The sequence below is a fragment of the Salvia splendens genome, chromosome 7, assembly GCF_004379255.2.
Source record: "Salvia splendens isolate huo1 chromosome 7, SspV2, whole genome shotgun sequence".
NCBI classification, from domain to species: Eukaryota; Viridiplantae; Streptophyta; class Magnoliopsida; order Lamiales; family Lamiaceae; genus Salvia; species Salvia splendens.
The window spans coordinates 944,717-963,895 of NC_056038.1; the positions used below are offsets into that span (position 1 = coordinate 944,717).

Sequence of the window (19,179 nt, forward strand, 5' to 3'; positions counted from 1 at the left end):
TCATGAAGTTCATACCGAAGTGCTCGGCATGTGATTTTCCGAGCTTCTCTCTTATCCTCGGGCAGTTGTCCTTGATCTAGATACTGTAAGATCGGCGTCATCCAGTTCGACGAGCTGGTTACTGAATGTACCTCAGCTTCATCAATGCTTCGGTGTAGTAATTCCTCCACCTTTGAGCTCGGATATGAGGCCAACTTACTTAAAGTATCTGCTCGGCTGTTTTCCGCTCTGGGAATGCGGATTATCCGAAAATAAGAGAAACTTCGGCTAATGCTTTGCGCTTTGTCCAAGTATTTTTTCATCCTCTCATCTCGGGCTTCACTTGTACCCAGCATGTGATTCACTATGACTTGTGAATCACAATGGATTTTGAGAGATTTGACAAATAGACTTTGCGCTAATTGAAGTCCGGCAAGGAGGGCTTCGTATTCGGCTTCGTTATTAGTAGTTGGGAATAAGAACCGAAGTGAATAAGTTACCTCGTGTCCGTCGGGAGCGATAAGAAGAATACCAGCTCCACTTCCCGTCTTATTCGAAGCTCCATCTACGAATCCACTCCAGCAGTCCGGCGGTTCTACTTCGGATTCTTGGGGCTGTGTTAGTTCGTCATTGGCAGGATTTTTCTGTTCGGCAATAACAGGGATTGCTTGATCGAACTTTGCTTCTGCAAGAAAATCTGCCAAGGCTTGTCCCTTGATGGCTTTCCGAGGTAGATATTCTATTGAGTGTTCTCCCAACTCTATGGCCCATTTGGCGATTCTGCCTGATGCTTCTGGCTTGGTCAAAACTTGCCGAAGTGGCAGATCGGTTAAGACGCATACCTTGTGAGCATAGAAGTATGGCCGCAGTCTCCTTGCTGCATTTACTAACGCCAGAGCAATTTTTTCCAGAGGTTGATACCTTGTTTCTGGACCTCTTAATGCTCGGCTTGTAAAGTAGATGGGAAGCTGCTTTAGGCCTTCTTCTCGTACAAGCACCGCGCTAATGGTTTGATCTGATGCCGCTAAGTATAAGAATATCACTTCGGCATCTGTTGGAGCAGAGAGAATTGGAAGCTTGGCTAAATAACTTTTGAGCTCGTCAAAAGCCTTTTTCTGTTCGGCTCCCCACTCAAACTTTGGTGCCTTTTTCAACACTTTGAAGAACGGTAGTTGCTTTTCGGCTGCTTGGGAAAGGAATCTATTCAGTGCGGCTAGACATCCAGTTAGTCTTTGCACATCATGTATGGACTTCGGCATCGCCATGTTCTGAACAACTTGAACTTTTGAGGGATTTGCCTTGAGTCCGTCCCTTGAAACCCAACAACCCAGAAACTTTCCCGAATCTACCAAAAAGGTACATTTTTGGGGATTGAGTTTGAGGTTGGCTTTTTTGAGCACGTCGAGGGTGGATTTGAGGTTGTCTTCGTACTCCGAAGTGCTTCTGCTTTTGACGACTATGTCGTCAACATACACTTCAACCTCTTTTCCGATCAAATGCCGAAAGAGCTTATCTACCATCCTTTGATATGTGGCTCCGGCATTCTTTAAACCGAATGGCATCTTTTTATAAGCAAAGATGCCGAAGTCAGTAATGAAAGCCGTTTTTGAAGCATCATTCTCATCCATTAAAACTTGGTGGTAGCCTTTGTATAAATCAAGAAAACAGAAAATTTCGAAGCCGATCAAAGCTTCTACTTTTTTATCTATGTTCGGAAGGGGATAGCAATCTTTAGGACAGTGCTTGTTTAGATCGGTAAAATCTATGCACATCCGCCATCCTCCTTCTTTTTTCTTGATCATCACAGGATTGGCCACCCAAGAAGGATATTTCACCTCGAATAATACATCCGCTTTCAGTAATTGGCGGACTTCGTCATGGATGACTTGATTTCTTTCTGCCGCAAAGAGTCTTTGCTTCTGTTTTATAGGCCGGACTGAAGGATCAATATTTAATCGATGAGTGATTACCTCAGGGGGCACTCCGGTCATGTCCAACGGAGACCATGCAAAGACATCTTTGTACTCCTTGAGGAGCTGGATGGTCTTTTCCCGGAGTAGGGGCGTTCCCCGCGAAACCGATCTTGACCGTTCTGGATGGATCATCTTCGTATAACTGAACGGTCATTGAGTTCGACTCTGGTGTGACTTCGGTCATTTCGCTTGCCTCTGACTCCGGCTGCTGTGATTGCTATGCTTGATGATGCCGATCTGATTGCTCGGCACTTTTAAGCGCAATCTGCAGACACTCTTTTGCTCTCTTTTGATCACCTCGGATGACCGCTATCCCACCTTTAGTGGGAATCTTGATGGTGAGGTGATAAGTAGAGCAAACGGCCCGAACTGCGTTGAGCCAGTCTCTTCCCAAGATGATGTTGTACGGGGACCGAGCTTTTACCACAAAGAACTCGATCATCGTACTGGAGCTTGTAGGCGCTTTTCCCACCGTGATCGGAAGGCTGATAATACCTTCAGGGCGGGTGTCCTCCTGGGCGAAACTTTTCAGAGGAAGTGGAGCCGGACTGAGCCGAGCTGGATCCACTTCTAATTTATCGAAACATTCTTTAAAAGAATGCTGACTGACGCTCCGGTATCCACAAACACTCTGTGGATCAGTTTGTTTGCCACTCCGGCTTGGATGACAATAGCGTCTTGATGAGGAGAGATGGCCGGGACGGGATCTGCATCTGAAAATGTAATCACTTCGTCCTGCTTCAGCCTTTATGCGTTGGCTCCTCTTGAATGGAACCTCTGCGTTCTGCTTTTAGGGACGACTTAGTCTTCCCGGCAGGGAGAGCATCAATAGTCAGGATTACTCCATCATATTGTAGCTCGTCATCGTCTTCGGGATCCTGTGGCCTTTTCAGATCCTGAGGAGCGCAGTTCGCACCTCTCTGCTTCTTGTTCTTTTTCGGCTGCTTGCTTTGGTATTTTTTTAACGTCCCTGCTTTCACAAGAGCATCAATACCTGCAGCCAAATGTCGGCACTCCTCGGTATCGTGACCGTGGTCTTGATGGAAGGAGCAATATTGATCCTGAGGTCGACGCGCGGCCGATTCGTCATCCGCTTTGGTTTTCGAACATATCGGAATGCAGTTCGAAAAATTTCCGCTCTCGACTTGTTCAATGGTACGAACTGAGCGGGCGGTCTTCTCAGGATTGAGACGTGGTCCCAATCGGTCTTGCACCGGAGTCCTTTGAATCCTTTCAAAAAGGAGTTCGGCGGAGGATGTCCCTGATCGCCAAAAGGAGTTCGGCGAGGATGTCCCCTGATCGCTATGATCGGGCTCCTCCTGTCTCCTCGGGATGAGCGGTCTAAAGACCGTTTGCGACGGTCTGCATCATCGGCACGAGAGAACTGAGTCCGCATGTCCCCACATCTCTTGAGCTGTTTGCGGACTGCATTCCACGAGCTTTCTGTAGAGAGCTCCGGGCAGGATTCCATTTTGGAATGCCGAAATGACAAGTAGATCATTGAGATCATCTACTTGTAGGCATTCCTGGTGGAATCTCGTCATAAAGTCGCTGATTCTTTTCGTCGCGACTCTTGACGTATAGAAAGCAGCTGAGCCGAAGTGATTCGGGCTTCCGCTTTCTGAAAGAACTCCTGTGGAAAGCATCCATTAGATCTCGGTAAGATTCTAATGCTGCCTTGGGGGAGGCTATCGAACCACCTTCTTGCGTCCCGATAAGCAGCTCGGGGAAACAGCGTTGCACATATGGACCTCATTGAGACCCTGGTTCGCCACTGTTATACTTGATAGCGTCCCAAGAAATCATGAGGATCCTACTAACCCGTCATAAGTCATCGACGGAGTTCGGGTAGTTCTGTGGCAAGGGAGTTCGGGGTGGGTGATATCGTCCGAGAAACGGAGTCTTCAATGCTCCGTACATGGCGAACCCGACATCTCTTCGTATGGAGGAGATGGAGTTTCTCCTGTGATTCCGGGTACCGAGGAGGACTAGGAACATGTCGGGGTTGAGGATTCTTTCTTCCTGAATACACAGCACTACGGCGGTAGTGACTTTCATGTCTGGATGAGGAGGGAGAATCCACCGTTTTCGTCTCCGGCTTTTGGCCTTTTGCAGGAAAATTAAGAACTCTTCCTGCTTCTCGGCCAAAAACAATTTGACAGCCTCGTTCAAATCGGGCTGCTGGGAAGACTCGGTGCGATGAGTCTTTGAGCGGCTTGTTCCTTCTCCGTGAGAACTGGAAGTAGATTTCTCCCGAGGCTGTTTTCCAGACCTGCGGGCTGGACTAGCTTCCTCATGGTTATCACGAACGGTTATTATGGGTGTTATGTGATCTGGTATGCATTTTTTTTTTTTTGGGGTGGAAAAGGGTCAAAAATTCGCTTTATCACAAATTTGGTTCTCTGTTTCCCACAGACGGCGCCAGTGATGGTTGGGCGAATTTCTGATGGTAGTAAATGCAGGTAATGAATATAGATCACGACACAAGGAATTACGTGGTTCGATTTACTGAGGTAAATCTACGTCCACGGGAAGAAAGGAGGGCAAGATTGTATTGCTTGATCTGGTTTTCCAGCTTACAAATACAGACTTGCTATATGATATTTGATGTCTAGAGAGCTCCTCTTCTATCTGATCTAAGTTCTATTTATACATTGAACTAAGATCGTGGCTTGCATCACCACTAACTAGGTCGTGGCTTGCATCACCACTAACTAGGTAGTGGATGTCGTGGAGGTCATGAGATCCTGCATGGGTCCACTATCTCTTTGTTTGGTCCGCTATCCTGCATGAGATCCTGCATGAGTTGACACCACTAAATAGATCGTGTGTAGTGGAGGTCGTGGAGGTTCTGCATGAGTCCACTATCTCCCAGTTCGGTCGAATACTGAGACCGAACTTCTGAACTATTGCCGAGCAGCTTTTGCCGATCTGAGAGTAGAGCTTGATTGGTCGGCTTTTACCGAGCTGTAGGCTGGGGCCGAACTCTTTGGTAATGCCGAACTGATTGGTCGGCTTTTACCGAGCTGTAGGCTGGGGCCGAACTCTTTGGTAATGCCGAACTGATACTCTTCCTTGGGCTTTGGGCTGATGGGCCGTCACTGCTATTGGGCTTGTCTAGTACGTACTCCATCAATGTTGATGATTTGAGCAAGGTTCGCCAACGTGATGGATTTAGGCCCGAAACATGTATAATATATATAACAGCACGGTTTAGGTTTTTTTTACTAAACGGCTTTTAGTTGTAACATAAGAAGTACATAGTAATTTAAAAAAGAAATGTGGGTTTGAAGAAATAGTGTCAACATATACTTTAGCTTAATAATTATGATTGTCCAATATGTTTTGATGCGTTAGGGCGAATTTTTGATGTTAGTAAATGCAGGTAATGTGAATAAATCACGACAAAGGAATTACGTGGTTTCGATTTACTGAGGTAAATCTACGTCCACGGGAAGAAAGGAGGGCAAGCATTGTATTGCTGATCTGGTTTACAGCTTACAAATACAGACTTGCTATATGATATTTGATGTCTAGAGAGCTCCTCCTCTATCTGATCTAAGTTCTATTTATACATTGAACTAAGATCGTGGCTTGCATCACCACTAACTAGGTCGTGGCTTGCATCACCACTAACTAGGTAGTGGATGTCGTGGAGGTCATGAGATCCTGCATGGTCCACTATCTCTTGTTTTGTCCGATCCTGCATGAGATCCTGCATGAGTTGACACCACTAAATAGATCGTGTAGTGGAGGTCGTGGAGGTTCTGCATGAGTCCACTATCTCCCAGTTCGGTCGAATACTGAGACCGAACTCTGAACTATTGCCGAGCAGCTTTTGCCGATCTGAGAGTAGAGCTTGATTGGTCGGCTTTTACCGAGCGTAGGCTGGGCCGAACTCTTGGTATGCCGAACTGATTGGTCGGCTTTTACCGAGCTGTAGGCTGGGCCGAACTCTTTGGTAATGCCGAACTGATACTCTTCCTTGGGCTTTGGGCTGATGGGCCGTCACTGCTATTGGGCTTGTTTAGTACGTACCCCATCACTACCCCCCCGAAAAGCGAAGTGAATCACTTCGGCGAAGCGAGTCACTTCGGCATTCTGGATAAAGGTACGGGGGAGGCTGACGTCAGGGGACGTGCCTTGCGCGTGACTGCATTAAATGCGACAGTAAAATCCGGCCGTTGAATCCTGAAAAGGTGGGATTCGAAACGGTGCGATGATTTTGAAATCTTCTCCGAATCTGATAAATAACCTCTTCATCATTTGAACACTTTTGCTATTGCTTCTTCTGCATTCTCTCTCTTTTGCGTAAAAATTTCCTTCCGCTTTCAAGAATTTCTTCAGAATTTCTTCAGACTTTCAAAGAGTAAGAACCATGTCTTCTTCTTCTTCTTCTGAGTCAGGTAGCGGTAGGAAAGGGGTAAGGGGTCTTCTAGCCGGAAAGAATCCGGGGAGAAGACCGTAGAGTATTTTCACAGCATCTTGAGTAAGGATACTGTGATATCCTACACGAAAAATATTTTTTCCTGGGGGGAGGTTGCGATTCCCGACGACCTTCAAGGGCTGACTCGCCGCCGGAGGGTTACGCCACCGTTTATGAAGCCGGCTTGGAATGCGGGCTTCGTTTCCCTCTCCCCTGCCTTTGTAGAGGCTAGATTTTTTCAACTCCCTTTAGGTCAGGTGACTCCGACTCTTGGAGGCACTTATCGGCCTTTGCTTGCCGAACTGCGTAGGCTAGATAAGGATCTGTCTCTGAGGGCAATCCTTAATTTTTTCCAGTTAAGAGAAAAGGATCTTGGTTTTACTTGATCCCTTTACAGCCTTTTAGGGCCTTCTGCAAAACCAAGTGCCAAAGTGGCAACATCGCTTCTTTTTTTATAATAGGAAGCGGGCTCCGGGCTTCCCTGAGAGGGCCGAAGTCCGTGATTCCCATCCTCGGTTAGAACCGTTGACGAGCTCGAGGGCGAGCTCAATAAGATTCCTATGATTAGGAAGCAGTACCTGGAGTCTGAGCTCGTCAAGGGCGACTTCGTGTTCGACTCCTCGTCTTCGGACGAAGAGACTGAGGGTGAGGATTTTTTTTGTGCCTTACTGCCTTGACGACGAAAACTAACCTTGTTTTCTTGCTTTTTGGCAGTGAACTTGCTAAACAAGATTAGCCGCAAATCCTCCGATCTAAGGAACCGGAGAGGCCGAAACACCAGCTCGGCGCTGATGCCGAGAAGAATCCGAAGAGGCAAAAGACCTCTTCGGATCCAAAGAAGCCGGAGTCGACTTCGGCAAGTAGGAAGGGGAAGACCCAGAAGCCCCCAAGAGCGCCGGAGAAAGACGTGGTCTTGGCGCCTCCTTCGGAACATATCTGTGAGCCCTTTTTATGGCCCACGGACTTCGCCGAGGTGAATTCTCTTCTTGATTTTCTGGCCTTGCTTTTTTCCTGTATTTTTTGTGGCCCCTCGGTTGACTTTTTCCTTTTTCCATTTTCAGAGGAACGATATGCTCTCCAAGCTCGTCGCCGTTGAACTCTCCAAAGCGTCCAACGATTATGCTGAGATGCAGAGGAAGTTGGCGGCTGCTCGTCACCAGGCCGAACAGGCTAAGGCAGACTTTGAGAAGGCCAGAGCTGCTAGGATCTCGGCCCAGGATGAAGCCCAGTTTGCCAAAAACCAGCTCGTCATCCAGCGAGAGCAGACGAAACGGAGGGATGCTGCCGCCGTGGTTGCCCAAGGGGAGGTTCTCCGTGCTTTCGCGGAGAAACTCTTTCTGAGCAATCAATTTTCGGCCTTTGTCGGTGATCTGCTGAAACTGATGACCGATAATGCCGAGCAGGGCCCGAAGTCGTCCTGCCGCTGTACGGCCGGAGAGATAGCAAGCTCTGTCTCCAGAGTCTGCCGCTCTTTGAGGAGCTTGCTTCGTCCTCGGTCTTGCTTTCTGCCTGACCGAGTTCGTAGTTTGCCGAGCTGATCGGGACGAAAATATGGAGGCGATCTTTGCCTCCTTAGGGCCAGTTTCACCCGCTCCAATTTCCACGGAGAGGGTGAGACCGAGCAGCTCGATCGGCAGGACCGAGACAGGCAGGCCGAGCAAGAGGTGCTGCTGATCGGTGATGGGGGGCACCGAGCAGGCTGGGGGGAGCAGGTGAGGCGAGGCTGAAGCTGAGGGCAGACAAGGAGAAGGAAGCTGAACCTCACCGAGGAGCCGAGACGAAGCTGGGCGGAGTATGATTTCGTCTCCCTTCTCTTAGTTTAGTTTCTTCCTTCTTGTAAAATGGCCTTGAAGCCCTTCTTGTGTAAAAAATTTTTTTCTTATGAATGAAAAAATTCTTCTTTCTGCACTTGTGTCTTCGTATAGCTTTTCGTACTCTCTTTTACTCCTGTTGTGGTTTACTACCTGCTCAGTAAACTGAAAATGCCGAACTGACATAGCTGCTTTGTATTCTTAACTCTTAAGGAGCTGGAGGTTCTTCACTGGAAGCGGCTGTATTCTTCCGCTTTAGACGAAGCTGAGAAAAAAGCCATAGCTGACCAGATGAAGAATGGACGAACTCTTGGCTTGTTTAGTGAAGCTGGAGGCCGACAATAAGGACTTAGAGTCCGAAAAGAAAGATCTGGAGGCCGACTGAATACTGCTGTCGCTGAGAGGAACTGCGTATGAGGATTTCATCAGCAGGCGCGGGGGAATGACCATCTCTGAAGTTCAGGAACGAATTGACGAACTGTGGGAGGAATATCATGTACTCCGGAGGAACAATGCGCTGGAGAGCTCGGCTTGCCAACAAGTTGTGAAATCATTGCGGCGCTGGGCTTCTCGGTACGACATCGTTCTTTCCCGGCGTCCTTCAATCGAGAGATTCCTTAGGCATTTCCCGCCAACAGATGCTCATACTCCAGCTCAAACCTCTGATCCACTTGCTCAAAATCCTACTCCAAACCAGCAACGAACTCAGGAGCAACCGGAAACGTCAAGACGAGAACGGACTCAGGAGCAACCGGAAACGTCAAGACAAGGACGGACTGAAGTTCGTAGAGGAGCTGTGATTATGAGTGAGCAAGATCAACAAATGCTTCGTGAAGAGACTCTTCGCCGCCGAGGTGCCAGTACTTCCCGGACTCAAGGAAGAGGCGGTAGGTCGATCAGAGCATCTCGTCGACCTGCTTATTCTTCAGCTGCCCGGAACGCCCGAACTCGGCTTCACGAGGATTTTGTGAATAGATGGCTCAACTTTAGCAACCAGGGACAGTAGAATAGTCCTTTGTAATAGCGTAACGCCTTCTCGTAGGGCAGCGGAGTTGTATGCCGAACAAGTTTTAAAAAATGAAATCTTCATTTCGCTTCTATCACTGCGTATTTATAGCTCAGCGAAAAAATTTCATCGTGCTCGTCCTCGGTCTTATGAAGTAAACTTCTTTGACCGGACTCGTCCTCGGTCTTATGAAGTAAGCTCCTTTGACCGGACTCGTCTTTGGTCTTATGAAGTAAACTTCTTTGACCGGACTTGGTCCTCGGTCTTATGAAATAAACTTCTTTGACCGGACTCGTCTTTGGTCTTATGAAGTAAACTTCTTTGACCGGACTCGTCTTTGGTCTTATGAAGTAAATTTCTTTGACCGGACTAAGCTTGTGTCCTAATTTGGCGAGTTTTATCGCTCGGATCGGACTTTCCCTTGTCCTAATTTGGGGATCGGACTTTCCCTTGTCCTAATTCGGCGAGTTTTATCGCGTGGATCGGACTTTCCCTTGTCCTAGTTCGGCGAGTTTTATCGCGTGGATCGGACTTTCCCTTTGTTGCAGTTCGTTTCAGACGAACTGCTTGTTTCTTAAGCTGAATTGTGGTCTTGTATCCTCCTTAGAAGCTTGGACTCACAATCGTTGGCTTATATATGTTCTAAAAAGGGGATCAGCCTTCGAAGAACAAGATACCTCAGTAACATTTGTAAGAGACGACACGCATATAGACAGACAAAACGCACATAGACGAACAAAACGCACATAGACAAACATGAAAAACAAGTAAAAAACAAAGAAAGCACATACCCCTAGGACCGAACTAGACACAAGACTGACTGACCGGACTGTCTCTTACAAATGGAACTTCTTGAGGTTGGAAATGTACCATGTTCGGGGGTACTTGTTCTCCTGACATGTGAGTCAATTTGTAAGACCCTTTGCCGAGGACTTCTGACACCCGATATGGACCTTCCCATGTGGGTTCAAGTTTGCCCAGCTTTTCTGCTCGGCTTACTTCGTTGTTTCTCAAGACGAGATCTCCCACTTGAAATTGCAGCTTTTCACCCTTTGGTTATAATACCGGGCTACTTGCTCCTTGTACTTGGCTGCTTTTATGCAGGCCAATTCTCTTCTTTCTTCGGCCAGATCTAGTTCGGGCTCTCAGTCCGTCATCATTCATTTCTGAGGAGAAATTTAGAGTTCGGGGACTGGGTACGCCGATCTCAACCGGAATCACGGCTTCAGTGCCGTACACCAGACTGTACGGAGTTTCACCGTTGGAGGTTTTTGGGTGTAGTTCGGTAGGACCATAGGACTTGAGGGAGATTTTCTACCCATTGTCCTTTGGCTTGTTCTAACCGAGCTTTTAACCCTTTCACCAAGATACGGTTTGTTACCTCCGTTTGTCCGTTTGCTTGTGGGTGGGAGACCGAAGTGAACCGCTGTTGAATATTCAGCTCTTGGCACCAATTCTTGAATGTCTTGTCGGTGAACTGAGTCCCATTATCCGAAATGAGGATGTGGGGTATGCCAAATCGGCACACTATGTTCTTCCAGACGAAATCCAATGCCTTCGAGCTCGTTATCGTAGCTAATGGTTCAGCCTCCACCCACTTCGTGAAGTAATCCACGGCAACGATAAGGAATTTCATTTGCCGAGGAGCTTGTGGTAGTGGTCCTACTATGTCTATGCCCCATTGCATAAAAGGCCAAGGGCTTTGCATAGCACATAGATCGGTCTGCGGCATCCTTGGGATATTTGCATGAATTTGGCACTTCGTACATGTCTTGACGAGCTGCACTGCTTCTTGTACCAAAGTTGGCCAATAATATCCCCATCTCAGAACTTTTTAGCTAAAGCTCTAGCTCCGATGTGGCTACCGCAAGATCCTTCATGAACTTCTCTAAGGATGTAGTCCGTCTCTTCTGGTCCTACACATCGCAATAACGGTTGAAGGTAGGATTTTCTGTATAGGACTCCTTCATGAAGTTCATACCGAAGTGCTCGGCATGTGATTTTCCGAGCTTCTCTCTTATCCTCGGGCAGTTGTCCTTGATCTAGATACTGTAAGATCGGCGTCATCCAGTTCGACGAGCTGGTTACTGAATGTACCTCAGCTTCATCAATGCTTCGGTGTAGTAATTCCTCCACCTTTGAGCTCGGATATGAGGCCAACTTACTTAAAGTATCTGCTCGGCTGTTTTTCCGCTCTGGGAATGCGGATTATCCGAAAATAAGAGAAACTTCGGCTAATGCTTTGCGCTTTGTCCAAGTATTTTTTCATCCTCTCATCTCGGGCTTCACTTGTACCCAGCATGTGATTCACTATGACTTGTGAATCACAATGGATTTTGAGAGATTTGACAAATAGACTTTGCGCTAATTGAAGTCCGGCAAGGAGGGCTTCGTATTCGGCTTCGTTATTAGTAGTTGGGAATAAGAACCGAAGTGAATAAGTTACCTCGTGTCCGTCGGGAGCGATAAGAAGAATACCAGCTCCACTTCCCGTCTTATTCGAAGCTCCATCTACGAATCCACTCCAGCAGTCCGGCGGTTCTACTTCGGATTCTTGGGGCTGTGTTAGTTCGTCATTGGCAGGATTTTTCTGTTCGGCAATAACAGGGATTGCTTGATCGAACTTTGCTTCTGCAAGAAAATCTGCCAAGGCTTGTCCCTTGATGGCTTTCCGAGGTAGATATTCTATTGAGTGTTCTCCCAACTCTATGGCCCATTTGGCGATTCTGCCTGATGCTTCTGGCTTGGTCAAAACTTGCCGAAGTGGCAGATCGGTTAAGACGCATACCTTGTGAGCATAGAAGTATGGCCGCAGTCTCCTTGCTGCATTTACTAACGCCAGAGCAATTTTTTCCAGAGGTTGATACCTTGTTTCTGGACCTCTTAATGCTCGGCTTGTAAAGTAGATGGGAAGCTGCTTTAGGCCTTCTTCTCGTACAAGCACCGCGCTAATGGTTTGATCTGATGCCGCTAAGTATAAGAATATCACTTCGGCATCTGTTGGAGCAGAGAGAATTGGAAGCTTGGCTAAATAACTTTTGAGCTCGTCAAAAGCCTTTTTCTGTTCGGCTCCCCACTCAAACTTTGGTGCCTTTTTCAACACTTTGAAGAACGGTAGTTGCTTTTCGGCTGCTTGGGAAAGGAATCTATTCAGTGCGGCTAGACATCCAGTTAGTCTTTGCACATCATGTATGGACTTCGGCATCGCCATGTTCTGAACAACTTGAACTTTTGAGGGATTTGCCTTGAGTCCGTCCCTTGAAACCCAACAACCCAGAAACTTTCCCGAATCTACCAAAAGGTACATTTTTGGGGATTGAGTTTGAGGTTGGCTTTTTTGAGCACGTCGAGGGTGGATTTGAGGTTGTCTTCGTACTCCGAAGTGCTTCTGCTTTTGACGACTATGTCGTCAACATACACTTCAACCTCTTTTCCGATCAAATGCCGAAAGAGCTTATCTACCATCCTTTGATATGTGGCTCCGGCATTCTTTAAACCGAATGGCATCTTTTTATAAGCAAAGATGCCGAAGTCAGTAATGAAAGCCGTTTTGAAGCATCATTCTCATCCATTAAAACTTGGTGGTAGCCTTTGTATAAATCAAGAAAACAGAAAATTTCGAAGCCGATCAAAGCTTCTACTTTTTTATCTATGTTCGGAAGGGGATAGCAATCTTTAGGACAGTGCTTGTTTAGATCGGTAAAATCTATGCACATCCGCCATCCTCCTTCTTTTTTCTTGATCATCACAGGATTGGCCACCCAAGAAGGATATTTCACCTCGAATAATACATCCGCTTTCAGTAATTGGCGGACTTCGTCATGGATGACTTGATTTCTTTCTGCCGCAAAGAGTCTTTGCTTCTGTTTTATAGGCCGGACTGAAGGATCAATATTTAATCGATGAGTGATTACCTCAGGGGGCACTCCGGTCATGTCCAACGGAGACCATGCAAAGACATCTTTGTACTCCTTGAGGAGCTGGATGGTCTTTTCCCGGAGTAGGGGCGTTCCCGCGAAACCGATCTTGACCGTTCTGGATGGATCATCTTCGTATAACTGAACGGTCATTGAGTTCGACTCTGGTGTGACTTCGGTCATTTCGCTTGCCTCTGACTCCGGCTGCTGTGATTGCTATGCTTGATGATGCCGATCTGATTGCTCGGCACTTTTAAGCGCAATCTGCAGACACTCTTTTGCTCTCTTTTGATCACCTCGGATGACCGCTATCCCACCTTTAGTGGGAATCTTGATGGTGAGGTGATAAGTAGAGCAAACGGCCCGAACTGCGTTGAGCCAGTCTCTTCCCAAGATGATGTTGTACGGGGACCGAGCTTTTACCACAAAGAACTCGATCATCGTACTGGAGCTTGTAGGCGCTTTTCCCACCGTGATCGGAAGGCTGATAATACCTTCAGGGCGGGTGTCCTCCTGGGCGAAACTTTTCAGAGGAAGTGGAGCCGGACTGAGCCGAGCTGGATCCACTTCTAATTTATCGAAACATTCTTTAAAAAGAATGCTGACTGACGCTCCGGTATCCACAAACACTCTGTGGATCAGTTTGTTTGCCACTCCGGCTTGGATGACAATAGCGTCTTGATGAGGAGAGATGGCCGGGACGGGATCTGCATCTGAAAATGTAATCACTTCGTCCTGCTTCAGCCTTTTATGCGTTGGCTCCTCTCGATTGAAGCCTCTGCGCTCTGACTTCAGGGACGATTTAGTCTTCCCGGCAGGGAGAGCATCAATAGTCAGGATTACTCCATCATATTGTAGCTCGTCATCGTCTTCGGGGTCCTGTTGCTTTTTCAGATCCTGAGGAGCGCAGTTTGCACCTCTCTGCTTTTTGTTCTTTTTCGGCTGCTTGCTTTGGTATTTTTTTAACGTCCCTGCTTTCACAAGAGCATCAATACCTGCAGCCAAATGTCGGCACTCCTCGGTATCGTGACCGTGGTCTTGATGGAAGGAGCAATATTGATCCTGAGGTCGACGCGCGGCCGATTTCGTCATCCGCTTTGGTTTTTCGAACATATCGGAATGCAGTTCGAAAATTTCCGCTCTCGACTTGTTCAATGGTACGAACTGAGCGGGCGGCTTCTCAGGATTGAGACGTGGTCCCAATCGGTCTTGCACCGGAGTCCTTTGAATCCTTTCAAAAGGAGTTCGGCGAGGATGTCCCTGATCGCCAAAAGGAGTTCGGCGAGGATGTCCCTGATCGCTATGATCGGGCTTCCTCCTGTCTCCTCGGGATGAGCTGTCTAAAGACCGTTTGCGACGGTCTGCCTCATCGGCACGAGAGAACTGGTCCGCAATGTCCCACATCTCTTGAGCTGTTTGCGGACTGCATTCCACGAGCTTTCTGTAGAGAGCTCCGGGCAGGATTCCATTTTGGAATGCCGAAATGACAAGTAGATCATTGAGATCATCTACTTGTAGGCATTCCTGGTGGAATCTCGTCATAAAGTCGCTGATCTTTTCGTCGCGACCTTGACGTATAGAAAGCAGCTGAGCCGAAGTGATTCGGGCTTCCGCTTTCTGAAAGAACCTCCTGTGGAAAGCATCCATTAGATCTCGGTAAGATCTAATGCTGCCTTGGGGGAGGCTATCGAACCACCTTCTTGCGTTCCCGATAAGCAGCTCGGGAAACAGCTTGCACATATGGACCTCATTGAGACCCTGGTTCGCCATGTTATACTGATAGCGTCCCAAGAAATCATGAGGATCCACTAACCCGTCATAAGTCATCGACGGAGTTCGGTAGTTCTGTGGCAAGGGAGTTCGGGTGATATCGTCCGAGAACGGAGTCTTCAATGCTCCGTACATGGCGAACCCGACATCTCTTCGGTATGGAGGAGATGGAGTTCTCCTGTGATTCCGGTACCGAGGAGGAACAGGAACATGTCGGGGTTGAGGATTCTTCTTCCTGGAAGACACAGCACTACTGCGGTAGTGACTTTCATGTCTGGATGAGGAGGGAGAATCCACCGTTTTCGTCTCCGGCTTTTGGCTCTTTTGCAGGAAGATTAAGAACTCTTCCTGCTTCTCGGCCAAAAACAATTTGACAGCCTCGTTCAAATCGGGCTGCTGGGACGACTCGGTGCGATGAGTCTTTGAGCGGCTTGTTCCTTCTCCGTGAGAACTGGAAGTAGATTTCTCCCGAGGCTGTTTTCCAGACCTGCGGGCTGGACTAGCTTCCTCAGGGTTATCACGAACGGTATTATGGGTGTTATGTGATCTGGTATGCATTTTTTTTTTTTTTTTGGGGTGGAAAAAGGGTCAAAAATTCGCTTTATCACAAATTTGGTTCTCTGTTTCCCACAGACGGCGCCAGTGATGGTTGGGCGAATTTTTTATGGTAGTAAATGCAGGTAATGAATATAGATCACGACACAAGGAATTACGTGGTTCGATTTACTGAGGTAAATCTACGTCCACGGGAAGAAAGGAGGGCAAGATTGTATTGCTTGATCTGGTTTACCAGCTTACAAATACAGACTTGCTATATGTTATTTGATGTCTAGAGAGCTCCTCCTCTATCTGATCTAAGTTCTATTTATACATTGAACTAAGATCGTGGCTTGCATCACCACTAACTAGGTCGTGGCTGGCATCACCACTAACTAGGTAGTGGATGTCGTGGAGGTCATGAGATCCTGCATGGGTCCACTATCTCTTTGTTTGGTCCGCTATCCTGCATGAGATCCTGCATGAGTTGACACCACTAAATAGATCGTGTAGTGGAGGTCGTGGAGGTTCTGCATGAGTCCACTATCTCCCAGTTCGGTCGAATACTGAGACCGAACTTCTGAACTATTGCCGAGCAGCTTTTGCCGATCTGAGAGTAGAGCTTGATTGGTCGGCTTTTACCGAGCTGTAGGCTGGGGCCGAACTCTTTGGTAATGCCGAACTGATTGGTCGGCTTTTACCGAGCTGTAGGCTGGGGCCGAACTCTTTGGTAATGCCGAACTGATACTCTTCCTTGGGCTTTTGGGCTGATGGGCCGTCACTGCTATTGGGCTTGTTTAGTACGTACTCCATCAATGTTGATGATTTTATCAAGGTTCGCCAACTTGATGGATTTAGGCACGAACATGTATAATATATATTAACAAGCACGGTTTAGGTTTTTTTTACTAAACGGCTTTTAGGTTTAGTAAACTGTCCAATTTGTAATAACCATTTTCAAATACGAGCTCGGCATATTTTACTAACCGGCTAGCCCCGGACTGACACAACAATAATATGCCGAGCTCGGTTTTTAACCAAACGGTCGAACTTGTAACGAGCTTTCTTAGAGACTAGCTCGGCTTTTCTACTAAACCGTCGAATTTCTAACGAGACGAACTCGACTCATTAACGGATTAATTTGCAGGACAACGAGAAGAAGAACATCCTTGCGGTGCAAACCCTCCGCAACACGATCATGGGGTCGACGCTGATGGCGACGACGTCGATCCTCCTGTGCTCGGCCCTGGCGGCGGTGGTGAGCAGCACGTACAGCGTGAAGAAGCCGCTCAAGGACTCGGTGTACGGCAGCCACGGCGAGCTGATGACGGCCGTGAAATACGTGATGCTCCTCCTCCTCTTCCTCTTCTCCTTCATTTGCCACTCCCTCTCCATCCGCTTCTTCAATCAGGTCAATGATGGAGTACGTACTAAACAAGCCCAACAGCAGTAAAGCCCATCAGCCTAAAGCCCAAGAAAGAGTATCAGTTCGGCATGACTAAAGAGTATCAGTCCGGCACAACTAAAGAGTTCGGCCCCAGCCTACAGCTCGGTAAAAGCCAACCAATCAAACTCTGCTCTCAGGTCGGCATCAAGCTCTACTCTCAGATCGGCAAAAGCTGCTCGGCAATAATTCAGCAGTTCGGTCTCAGTATTCGACCGAACTAGGAGATAGTGGACTCATGCAGGATTTCCACCTCCACTACACCCACGATCTATTTAGTGGTGTCAAGCAGTCATTAACTCATGCAGGATAGTGGACCCATGCAAGATCGCCACGATCTCCACGACATCCACTGCCTAGTAAATGGTGCTGCATGTCACGATCTTGGTTCAATGTATAAATAGAACCTAGATCAGATAGATAAGGTTAAGTTCTGTTAAGCTCTCTAGAGATAAAAGATCAAATAGCAAGTCTGTATTGTAAGCTGTAGAAAACAGATCAAGCAATACAACTCTGCCCTCTTTTCTTCCCGTGGACGTAGATTTACCTCAGTAAATCGAACCACGTAAATTCTCTGTGTCGTGATCTGCATTTTCCTGCATTCATCACCATCAAAAATTCGCGGATTCATCACTGGCGCCGTCTGTGGGAAACAGAGAACCAAATTTGTGATAAAGCGAATTTTTGACCCTTTTTCCACCCCAAAAAAAGAAAAAAAATGCATACCAGATCACATAACACCCATAATACCGTTCGTGATAACCGTGAGGAAGCTAGTCCAGCTCGCAGGTCTGAAAAACGGCCTCGGGAGACATCTACCTCCGGTTCTCACGAAGAAGGAACAAGCCACTCCAGGAGAGATCGCACCGAGTCTTCCCAGCAGCCCGATTTAAATGAAGCTGTCAAGCTGTTCTTGGCCGAGAAGCAGGAGGAGTTCTTAACCTTCCTGCAGAAGAGCCAACAGCCGGAGAAGACAACGGCGGATTCTCCCTCCTCATCCAGACATGAAAGTCACTACCGCAGTAGTGACGTGTCTTCCAGGAGAAAGAATCCTCAACCCCGACATGTTCCTGTTCCTCCTCGGTACCGGAACCACAGGAGAACTCCATCTCCTCCGTACCAAAGAAATATCGGGTTCGCCATGTACGGAGCATTAAAGACTCCGTTCTCGGACGATATCACCCGAACTCCTTTGCCGCGGAACTACCGGACACCGTCAATGACTTATGACGGGCTAGTGGATCCTCATGACTTCTTGGGACGCTATCAGTATAATATGGCGAACCAGGGTCTCAATGAGGTCCATATGTGCAAGCTGTTCCCCGAGCTTCTTATCGGGAACGCGAGAAGGTGGTTCGATAGCCTCCCCCAAGGCAGCATTAGATCTTACCGAGATCTAATGGATGCTTTCCACAGGAGGTTCTTTCAGAAAGCGGAAGCCCGGATCACTTCGGCTCAGCTGCTTTCTATACGTCAAGGTCGCGACGAAAAGATCAGCGACTTCATGACGAGATTCCACAAGGAATGCCTACAAGTAGATGATCTCAACGATCTACTTGTCATTTCGGCATTCCAAAATGGAATCCTGCCCGGAGCTCTCTACAGAAAGCTCGTGGAGTGCGGTCCGCAAACAGCTCAAGAAATGTGGGACATTGCGGACCAGTTTTCCCGTGCGGATGAGGCAGACCGTCGAAAACGGTCTTTAGACAGCTCATCCCGAGAAGAGAAAAAGAAGCCCGATCAAAGCGGCCAGGTGCTTCCTCGCCGAACTCCTTTTGAAAGAATTCAAAGGGCACCGGTACAAGGCAGATTGGGGCCACGTCTCAATCCTGAGAAGCCGCCCGCTCAGTTCGTACCATTAAACAAGTCAAGAGCAGAAATTTTCGAACTACATTCCGATATGTTCGAAAAACCAAAGCGGGTGACGAAATCAGCCGCGCGGCGACCTCAGGATCAATATTGCTCCTTCCATCAAGCCCACGGTCACGATACCGAGGAGTGCCGAGATTTGGCTGCAGGTATTGATGTTCTTGTGAAAACAGGAACGTTAAAAAAATACCAAAGCAAGCAGCCGAAAAAGAACAAAAGGCAGAGAGGTGCGAACTGCAATCCTCAGGATCCGAAAAGGCATGAGGATCCCGAAGACGACGACGAGCCGCAATATGATGGAGTAATCCAGACTATTGATGCTCTCCCTGCCGGGAAGACTAAGTCGTCCCTAAAAGCAGAACGCAGAGGTTCCAATCAAGAGGAGCCAACACATAAAAGGCTGAAGAAAGACGAAGTGATTACATTTTCAGATGCCGATCCCGTCCC

The 19,179-nt window shown here is 47.7% G+C and overlaps 1 protein-coding gene across 1 annotated transcript in view; it reads left to right on the plus strand.

The window, feature by feature from the left end:
- Window positions 1–19,179, plus strand: part of LOC121741636 — a 31,033-nt gene that overhangs the window by 6,396 nt on the left and 5,458 nt on the right. Inside the window, exon 2 of the mRNA XM_042134486.1 lies at window positions 16,567–16,846. Coding sequence (XP_041990420.1) covers window positions 16,567–16,846 — 280 coding nt within the window. The remainder of the gene's footprint in view (window positions 1–16,566; window positions 16,847–19,179) is intronic.